This window comes from Ursus maritimus, assembly GCF_017311325.1.
Source record: "Ursus maritimus isolate PB19 chromosome X unlocalized genomic scaffold, ASM1731132v1 scaffold_X1, whole genome shotgun sequence".
NCBI lineage: Eukaryota > Metazoa > Chordata > Mammalia > Carnivora > Ursidae > Ursus > Ursus maritimus.
In genome coordinates, this window is record NW_024423319.1 from 2107203 (window position 1) to 2117637 (window position 10435).

Here is a 10435-nt window from a genome sequence, read left to right on the forward strand (position 1 = left end):
CCACACCGCCGTGCCAGACGTTGTAGATTGGAAACCCAGCTCTTCAGGTCTCCTGAGCTCCCAAAGTAGGAACCCCAGGGGCATTAGGAAAACATAAGTGTCTGAACCCCCAGAAGGTGCACACTGAGGGCCTCTGGTCTGGGACAGGCTGCCGCCGAGTGCAGGTCTGGGCAGCTGCGGGCTCCGGCCAGTAAATTACTGTTGCACACCTGTTTCCTTGGTTTCCGTGTCCCCACTCGGAGCCTGGCAGCTGGCCATCGATCATCCCTCTGGAGTTGCTGGGAGTGTGGCCACACAGCAGCTCCTCCTGTGCTGTTTCGAGTGTTCAGAAGGCCACACTGTTTTCTCTGCTTTTGCTAAAATGTCAGTCAAGGTCAAGACAGTGCTCACCATCCAGACCCAGGAAGGTCCACCCGTCCGTGTGTATTAATGACCTGAATTTGATCCGCAGGGATTGCTGCTTTTCTGCCTGTCTCTCCGGGCTGGATGGTGTCACTGCAGTCTGCTCCTGCAGTCAGATGGGGCTCTCCGTGTGCTGCTCTGCCAAGTTCCTTTCCTTCATTGCCAGTGACCTGGGGGCTGGGTTGTCTGTTTGAAGGTGACTGAGTTCCTTTTAACCCACGGGGTAAAATCCATCCAGACCCTGTGAGGCCAGCAAGGGGCTCTGCTTTGCCTTCAGGTCAGTGCTGCTTACCACTGATGTTCAGCTCTGCAGATGGTTGATACCTATGTCCCTACCAGGGCACGCGCACGTGTGTGCGTGCGCACATGTGCCAGGCAGGGGCCAGCGGCCAACCTGGGCCCTTGTCATGTCCTGACCCTGGCTGCTTCCCCCTCCCCCCATAATGACCCATGGTGGCCCTGAGAGGCAAGCTGGTGTGACCATAGTGGGATTTGGAATCGGGTCTGGATTTGGATCCTGGGTCTGTTATTGGCAGTTTGGTAACCTTGGGAAAGTCACTTAACTTCCCTGAGCCTTTCCCCGGATCAGTAGAGTGAGGATGGAGATGCCTTTCTTGTGTTCTTGGTGTGAAGACTGAGGTGATTCAGGTGATATTGTCCACATCATTTCTGGCATGTAGGGAGCATTTAGTAAATGGTACCCTGAGTAGTGATAAGAGTTTTCTGGGATTTTCCCCACTGTGTGTGTGGTAGGCTGTGCCAAGCTCAGGCAGGGAGTCAAAGAGAAGGCCCAGTTTTGGCCCTCAGGGTCTTGTGTTCCCGGCCAGGCACGGGGGTGGCGGAGTAGAGTAGGATGGGCCATGCGACAGGAACACAAGGTTGGGGATGGGCATCCTCAGGACACCCAGTTAGATGGTGCCTGGGGGCTCTCAGCACTGGCCAAGCACTGGAATCACCCGGGGCTGCTGCTGGCTTTGTTGATATAGACAACATAACCATTTATAGACGCAGAAAAGAAGAAGAGCACCGCCCCGCCCCCCCGTCCCCCCCCCCCGCCATAACATAACACAGCTTCAGCAGTGGGAGTCTCCTGGCCACTTCCATTTTATCTCCCCACTTTCACTGTCCCCTGGCTGTGGATTATTTTTTTAAAATATTTAATTATTTACTTATGAATGTATTTATTTATTTACGAATGAGAGAGAGCGTGCATGTGCCTAGGCTGGTTGGGGGGGGGGCAGAGGGAGGGAGAAAGAATCTCAAGCAGACTCCACACTGAGCAGAGCCCAATGCATGCTGATCGCAGGACGCTGTGATCGTGATCGGAGATGAAACCAAGGGTCAGATGCTTAACTGACTGAGCCACCTAGGCGCCCCTGGCTGTGGATTATTTTGAAGCAAATCCCAGATATCATGTTTACAGGCAGAACAAATTCAGTTTATTTCTTTGAAAAGAGAGGGCCTTTTTTTAAAATCATAAGCAACATTAACGTCTGATCTGTAAGAACTTTACAGTAACAACTTTGTAACGTAAACTTGTGACTATTCACATTTCCCTGATTACCATGCAGGGTTTGGGTTTGGGTTTTTACAGTTTGTCTGTTTAAATTGGTACCTAGATACAGTAACTAAGGGGTTTTTAAAATCCTGATGCTCAGGCCTACTGGAAGATAGAGTGGTGCGGGTAGAGGCCCTGTCACAGAAGGCCAGGGGTGGGTTTGGCCTTCAGTTCTGCTTGGTCTGTCGCTCCATCTGTTGCTATATCTGGCTGTTGTCGTTTTTCTAAGAGTCCGACTAGAACAGTGCTGCAGATCTAGGCACTGGGTCGGTCTTTTACAGAAGTCCCGTTCCCGCCCTGCCCCAGGTCCACTCACCGCAGTTGCAGCACCATGCGGTGTCCTGTGGGTGTTCAGCCAGGAGGAGCTCTGATGATGGGACAGCAGTAAAGCAGGGTGAGGGGAGTTCTCTACACGTTGTCCAGAAAGGACCATCTGATGTGCATCAGAACAAGCGTCAACTTCTAAAGTACAGATTGTCTGTTCAGCTATTTGATTCGGACTGAAGAATTGTCTTCCTCATGCTCCAAAAGCAAATGGTGAATGACCTCCTTTGGGGCAGGGTGCCAAGCGAGCAGAGATTCCTTCTCCCTGACTCCAAGGTCACTGAAAGCCTGATGTGCTGGGACGGTCCCTTTCTGAGGCAGAGGGTGGGGGAATGGGGAGCAGGGTTCTAGATGGAAAAGCTGCTGGGGCTCCTCCAGCCTGGTACCGTCCTCTACCAGCTGTGTGCAGGCTGGAAGTGCTCAGGCTGCGAAGGAGTGTGCTGGTGTCACTGAGGAGCTGGGCCTCCCATTTAATATCATTTTAATTCATTGAAACTGCAAAGGACACACGTGGCTGGTGGCCTCCACATCGGACAGTGTAGCTGAAGTCTGCTCTTGTCCTTTACTTTGATGCCCTGGTTCAAGCATGTTTCCCAGGCTTTGCACATGGCACATTGCCTGCTGGAGGCACTGCCTTGTTTCCTTTGGACTCTAGTTACTACCATGTTGGGCACACCCAGGGCTGATGGCTCCCTTCCTCCCGCTCCCTCAACTTCTCCAGTCACTAGGTAGGCCACCCGCAGATTTGAGTCCTGTTTGTCTGCCCTCATTCCGTTGCTTTCTGTCCCCCAGGTTACACAAAATCTCTCAGCTGGTTTCAAGAAGGAAACATGACAAAGCCCGAGAAACACAGCTCGCCCCTGTCCCTTGGTTGTCTTTAGCGCTAGGGGACGGATGGCCACACACTTCCGCTCCAGTCCCCTCTAGCTGGCTTCACTGGCCTCAGGGTGGGCAAGCACCACCTGGCTGTTAACTGGAGTTGCTGCGGGCATTGGCATTTACCCTGGTCCTAGTCCCCCACCTCCCCGTTTTCTATAGCCTTTGTACTTGAGGGCTAAGAGGAAGGCCAAGCCATGTGTGTGAAGATGTTCTCAGGGCAGCCCTTTTGGAAGACTTGCCCTGGATCTTCTCGAGTAAACTCTTTCTGCTGTTTTCTTGCCCTCTTCTTTTCATGATTCCAGACTCTTTAAGGGTGTGTGTTTCCTGGGGTCGCTTCTGCCGTTATCATTCCACTTTGCCCGAAGCCTTTCCTGGGGCATCAGCAGGCTTTTGGTTCCCTGTCAGGGTGGACTTTTCCTCCTCCAGGTTTTTTCCTGGGCAGGTGGGTTGGGTTCACCCAGAATCCCCCAGCAGCCTTGTGGAGCTCTGTCTGGCACAGGGCTGCAGTCAGCCTGGAGAGTCAGCAGGTGGCACTGTGACACTGGCTTGTGCCCACTTGTCCCTGTGGTGGGGTCCTGCTGACTCAGTGACCCAACTCACCTGAGGGCATGGTACCCAGGAGATGCCTGGTAAATGTTAAGTGGGCAGGATCGGCATAGCATCAGGGTGGGGGTGTTGCCAGAACCAAAGAAAATTCTAGTTGGCGCTTGGGAGTATCCTCCCCTTGCTTTTGCCCAACATCCTGTTAAGCCGATGTCTGCCTCCCCTACTTGCCCACAGGAGGGAGATTGGATTGGTGTGAAGCACATATGAGCCCTGTCTTCCCCACTTGATATGGTTGGCACTGTTTCTTTAGTGTCCACATAGAGAGTCTGTTTCTCTCTCCTCCTCTTGTTTACTCAATCTTTTATAAAAGCATGAGAGCTCCACTTAGTGTCCAAGAACATCTTATAAGAAAGCTGACTTGAATTCAGGTATTTGGGGATGACCTTTGCCAAGGACACATCTAGATCTTCTTAAGGTTTGTGTGTTGGCTTTTCCCTCTATCACTGGGACCTGGACCCTGGGCCCCTCTGTCAGCCTGGTACCTTTGGGAAATCCCTTTGGCTTGTGGGTTCTCATCTGTTGTCCAGGAATGAATGACTAAGAACAGTTATCAGCATAGTAGAGTAGAGTGTGATGGAGGTTAAGGGGCAGGAGACAGAAAAAAAGGCAGTACATCAGCCTTTTCTCCAGGCTGACATCTTGGAGGCAGGTGCAAGAACTCGGGGCCCCGTATGTGAGGGCCAGTTCCAGAAGACTGGCTCCTCGACTCGCTGCTCTTGGCTTGGCTCTGGGCCCCTAGCTTTGGTGGTGAGTGTTTTTCCACCTACCTCTTAGCTACCACTGCAGTCACAAGCTTTGCTTGCTCGTCAGCACGGTCTTACATGGCACCTCTCTGCTGCTTTTTCTTGTCACCCTGTTGCTACCTGTGTCCTCATCGGTGTGGCTGGGCCAAGGGAAAGAGTCAGGGAGAACCGGGGCCCCAGGGAACAAATGACGACTTGGAGAGGTAGTAAGGGGGAGCACAGAGTGAGCACATTGCAGCCAGCCACGTGGGGGTGTGCAGAGGTGCTGTGGGAGGATTGAGAAAGGGGGGACCCGGGAGGGTTAGGGAAGGGTTTTTGGGGGAAGGTGTTGATTGAACTGGATCTGAGTTACCAGAAGAGGAGAGGCTGTCACAGACTGGAGTGCAGTGGCATGGAGACCAGGTGAGTGAGAACCCAGTATGTTCCAAGAATGGCCAGCCGTCTGGTGTTACTGGAGCAGAGCACTCCATGGCTGGTGAGGGGAGAAGGCCCAAGGAGGGACTGGCATTGGAGGGTTTAAGCAGAGGGGTGACATGATCAGATGGTCTCAGACAAAGATCACTCTGGCTTGCTTTCGGAGTGTGGATTGCAAAGTTGTATGGTCAGGGGTAGGGAGGAGGCTACTGGGAACTGTTAATCAGCCAGGAAATAAGTACTGAGGCTGTCCCCATTGGCAGTGGGGATGATCTGACCGGGAGATGGTCTGTATGGAGGTGAGAGGGACAGGACTGGACGGGGGCTGGGGGCGGGAGAAGGGCGCAAGGTGGCGTGCCCACAGAGTGCCGGTAGACCAGTGACGCCCTTCAGCACAGTGGGGTGCAGGGACGGTCCACCCACAGACTTGGCTCAGGGACCCGCAGGGGCCAGCCTTTAGTAGACAGGTGTGAGGGTTGTTTAAGTCAGGGGCAGGAGAGAATCATGTGAGGAGGGCGGCTATCAGGTGTGCCAAGTGCTGCCAAGTGAGCACCCCAAGGATTCCAGGGCACTCCTTGGAGCAGGCGGTTCGGCCGGCAGTGGTCCTGCTAGTGACTTGGCTAGGGCAGGTCCTAGATTGGTGTAGGTTGCCAAATGAAGGGAGGGAGGGAGGGAGGATGAGAGGAGCGGCTTGGGCCAGCAGGAGGGAGAGCTCCTTGAGAACAAGATTCCTGGAGGGAAGAATTACCAGCGTTGTCCAGAGCAGGGTTGGAAGAACAGGTCTAACAGGAAGGTAGAGGACTCGGGGGGCCGGGGTGGGTGGGGCTGCTGGAGGGTGCCTGCCCTGGTAGCTCCTGCCCTGTACTGAGGGAGAAATCCTAAGTAAAGGCTGTGAGCCTGGGCTGGGGGGTTGGAGCAGGCTGCGGTTTCGGGATGCTCCCTGCACAGCTCTGGTTCTAGTTTCTGTGTGTTTACCTGTGCTCGTGGTGGAAGCTCTGGCTCTGTATAGCTGGGGATGGGCTGGGAGGGCACTGAGGAGAGCTGGACCCCTGCTGCATTGCCACCGTTGCCACTGCCACCCTGGGGACAGCCTCCCTGGATAACCGGGGGGTGGGGGGGGACAGCCGTGGTCGTTTACACCTCTGCTGGAGTCCTGCTCATGTCAGCCACCTGCCTGGCCTTGTGCCGGGGGGCGGGGTGTCACTCTTGGGCTTACTTGCCCCATCTTTGCCTACTGGGTCCAGCAGGTGGCACACGTGCCCTCCCCTCAGCCTGTCACCATCTAGGAGGAGGGGCCTCTTCCACATCACCAGGACCTGCTCAGAGCTGCCCAAGTACTTGAGCGCTCAGAGCAGAGAGGTTTGGGAGGTTGGGGCTTAGTCAGACTTGCCTTTCTTTCTGGGTCCCTACAGTGACTTCCGCCCTGCTGACATAAGTCAGGTGTGTTGCTTGTCTCTGGTTCCTGGGGTGCTTGGGAGCTTCTTCCACTTCCAGGGCTCCAGCCCGGTGGGGGGCAGGCTGGTATATAGTCAGGGGCTGAGACAGGGAAACCTGAGCCCTGGGCCACGAGGTCTGGCTGCTAATTTTAGAGGACACATGTCATTGGAAACTCTCCCTTCCTGCCAGGAACCAGCAGCCTGGCTTTCCCCATACTGCCAGGGGCCCCTAGAGCCTCTCCGCAAACCAGGCAACATGATGGGCATCTGAGGGCCCCTGTGTGCCCGTCTCTCCTACCCCTCCCAAGGACTTGTTCCTCACAGGGACTCTGCTAGGGCTCATGCCTGTGGGGGGAGCGCACATTTTTTTCTTGCCCCATGCGCTCAGGCTGTCTGAGCGGCAGGTGTCCACAGGAACCCTGGGAAAGCTGGCCTGGGAGCAGGCATCCAAGGCTGCTTTGTCTCCTCTAAGCAAGCACTTTGTTGTGGAAACACTGCATGAAGCAGAGTCTTTCCCTGTTCCCCAGGGGTGCTTATAAGTGCCTTCCTCATAGCTGTGGCCAGCCCGGGCCTCTGTCTCAGGTGTGTGGGGAAAGTGCCCTCCCTCCTCCCCCACCCCAGTTTTTACTGTTTGAGCTGTGCCTTTGTCCGTTCCTTTCTCCTCCTGTCAGGTAACAGCTCAAGGACAGGGCCAGCTGTGGGGAATGGAGCAGCAGGTCCGCCCCTCCCCCGGCTGCCACCTGCTTTCCCCTCGTGGCTGGTCTGCACCTGAGATGTATGCTTGGGCCCTGGTTCTTCCTTTTCTGCTCTCCTAGCGCCAGAAGAGCTCGTTGCAGCAATGTTATCTAACAGCTGCCTGTAGACTGTGTTTAGGAAGGGGGTTGAGGAGGGAAGAGAAGAGTCATGTCTGTTGTTCTCTCATTTGGTTTGGGAGTGGTTCCCTCCAAATTGAGAATGGGTGGTGGTTGCAAGCCTGGATCTTGGGGTCAGACAGACTGCAGTGGGGATTTGCTGTGGCCATTTTTGGCTCTTGACCTCTACCACTTGCTTTAGCCAGTTTCCCCTCTCTGAAATGGGCAGCGATCATGCCTCTCCTATTGGCTGGGTGTGAGGATTTGGTCCAGAGGTTGGAAGTGCCCCCAGATGCTAGCTGCTCCTGTTTAGCAGGGCAAGCCTGACATCACAGCTAGGAAAATGGTGCTGTGCCTTCTGTGGAATGTCTAGTCCCTCAGCTGGAAAGGGCTAGGTTCGGGGTCCTCCGGCTATAACTAAGCCTGGTCTGGGGTGTCCTGTCATTCTGCTGCTTCCTGTGGCTTTGGGACCGAAGGATAGCCCCAGGGCTTCGGGCAGCTGTTTTGGGGCAGTATTAATCATTCTGGTGGCAGAAGACAGCTCTTAGGCTCCACCTTTTCCCTTCTGTTGCCAGACCCAGGCTGGTGGCGTCTTGCTTGGCTGCCCTGGCAGTCCAAGAGGACAGGTCTAGGCTAGAGGCAGGCTTGGGGCAGGAGCAATCAAGAGAAGTTCATGCCAGCCATTTTCCCTGCTTTCTTCTGCTCAGCTCTCCCTTCTTTTTCAATTGCAGCCTGCTTAGACGCCTGGTGACTCTCATCTCCCAGCAGGCCACGCTGCTGGCGTCCAACGAAGCCTTTAAAAAGCAGGCAGAGAGTGCTAGTGAGGCAGCCAAGAAGTACATGGAAGAGAATGACCAGCTGAAGAAGGTGAGTTCTGCCTGCTGGACTTGGCCACGTGACATTCCCTGTGGGCCACAGTGTCACTGTTGGCCTGTCGGGCTGGGAAATGTGTGACACTGCAGCTGTTGGCAAAGCTGAGGGGTTGGGTAGAAGGTGAATGGGGGGCGGTTCTTGGTGGGAGTGTGTAGGGGAAGGGTCTGGGGGACTCGACAGGGAAAGGGGCACTCTCGTTGCTCCCTTGTCTCTGTGTGCTACACCCAGGCCAGACTTTTGCCTGATAAAGCTGACTCTCTAGTGAGCCGAGCCCTGTGCTGCAAACCATGGGCAGGTTAGCATAGAAGACTGCAGGATAAGGCCTGTGGTCTCCTTAGAATTGTATCAGTTGGGAACAAGGCAGGGACTGGAGGTGGCCAGTCGCAGAAGGCTTATGCGAGGAGGTGAGGTGTGAGCTGAGTTGTAAAGGAGATGGGTAGATGGACTTGGATTCATTCATAGACGGGATAGAGTTGCACGGGCAGGAATGAGTTTGGGGCTCCTGGCCAGAGTGAGCTGTGGAGCCTGGGGAGAGGAATGGAGGTCATTGGTCAGTTGGGGGTCACTGGCAGAAATCTCCAGAAGATAGCAGATTGAGTCATTGGCTGGACTGGTAAACCCCACAGTGCTGCTGAGAGAGGCAGGGCATGTGGCCTGTGAATAGCCATTGGTGGCCCTAGTGGCTAGGACCATGTCTGTGCTGACATTTGTGAAGGGGCAAGTGCCCAGGGCAGCTTGAGGAATCACACTGTGTGGGGAAGACAGAGCTGGATTGCCTGCCTGGCTCCCTCCCTCCCTCCCTCACAAGTAACCCGTGCCCTTGGCGTTCTGCCTAGGAAGCTGCTGTTGGCGGGGTCAAGTTGGATGGTAGGGATGCCGAGGAGAAGGTGGAAGAAGAGAACAGGAGCCTGAAGGCTGATCTGAAGAAGCTGAAGGACGAGCTGGACATCAACAAGCAAAGTGAGCATTGTCCTCAGGTGTCCCCAGCCCCTGAAAGTCTGGAAGCTCCAGCTGTGGCTACTGCCCCTCTTAGTGCCCTTGGGCTCAGGAGCTGGGTGAGAGCAAACGGCCTTCTGCTTGTCCCGCTGCTGGGCTCAGTGGTGCGGTGTCTGTCTGGGGGCCTGGGGAGCCCCAGGTGCTCAGAGACTAACTCTGGAGCATCTCGGCCAGGACTAGGCCCGGGGAGCAGTGCTCTACGCAGGTGGCAGCGTCACCAGGGTCTTTGGGGCGGGGATAGAAAGAACTTGGGAAGCTACACCAGACTGCTTGCAGTGTTCCCGAAGAACCTGCTGTGAGTTCATCTGCTCCCTTCCTGAAGGCCCCTCCCAACCCGCCTTTGGCTCTCAGCTTTGAGGATGGGATTCTGCTCCCTGCCTCCTGCTCTCACTTCAACCTTCTCAGACTGTTTGTCCTATGCTCTCAGCCTCCCTGAAGTCACCTGTGCCTAGGGCCACTTGGAGTTCCTCTGTCACATGGGCCAGGGGGTTCCTTGGTATTTTCCCACTTCCCACAGCTATGTTGGCTAGCCCTCCCCTGCTCCGGGGGCTCTCACGGTAGCCGGCCAGGGAGCTTTCCGGAGAGGAGCGCTCTCCTAGACAGCCTCAACGGGGACACGTTCAGACCTGTATCTGGTGTCTCCAGCAGCTGGGTTTTTTTCTCCCTAACCCTGTCTTTCTGTTTTCCTTTCCTCCTCATCTACATCATCCCCAGAACTAGAGAAAGCTGAAAACGAGGCTCTGGCCATGCGGAAGCAGTCTGAGGGCCTGACCAAGGAGTACGACCGCCTGTTGGAAGAGCATGCAAAGTTACAGGTCAGCTGCACGTGTGGTCTGCTCTGTTGGATGGGATCAGAGCCCCCCGTCTCCCACAACCTTGCACCCTGAGCAGGCACAGAGCAGGTCCATCCCCAGCCTAGCCTGCCTCAGCAGAGCCTTCAGGAGGCCCCATTGGTGGGCTGGCTGCTTTCATTCCTGCTCCCCCTTTCTTCCTCCATTGCTGCTGACTCTGGGTCTAGAGAAGAGCCTGCCAAGCAGTGCCATTCTGGGCCCAGCAGCTGGAACCCTTTCTCGGCAGGAGGGGTGTGGCTTGGCAGATGGCAGCCGCTTGCTAAAGTGGCCTCAGCAGTGCGATGGGCCCTCTGCACTGTGGCCTGCCCAGCCTCACGCCTGGCGTCACTGTCTTTGAGGAGAGCTCTTTCCCTTACAAGTGCACCTGGTCTTTGGTGCGGGGCCCCTGACTCTAGTTCAAGTCCGTTGCGGGGAGATTCTGCGACGGGCAGCTGGCCTTCTGTACATGGGCTATGGGGGTGATGCAGGGCTGGGGCCACCCTCCTACCCCTTCCCCCCCCCC

At 55.5% G+C, this 10435-nt stretch overlaps 1 protein-coding gene across 3 annotated transcripts in view; it reads left to right on the plus strand.

Moving 5' to 3' along the window:
- The window catches only part of BCAP31 (B cell receptor associated protein 31), a 28498-nt gene that overhangs the window by 17081 nt on the left and 982 nt on the right, over window positions 1–10435 (plus strand). For all 3 annotated transcript variants that reach the window (XM_040627019.1, XM_040627011.1, XM_040627016.1), the window contains exons 5-7: window positions 7945–8080; window positions 8923–9046; window positions 9797–9897. In XM_040627019.1, the coding sequence (XP_040482953.1) occupies window positions 7945–8080; window positions 8923–9046; window positions 9797–9897 (361 nt within the window). The remainder of the gene's footprint in view (window positions 1–7944; window positions 8081–8922; window positions 9047–9796; window positions 9898–10435) is intronic.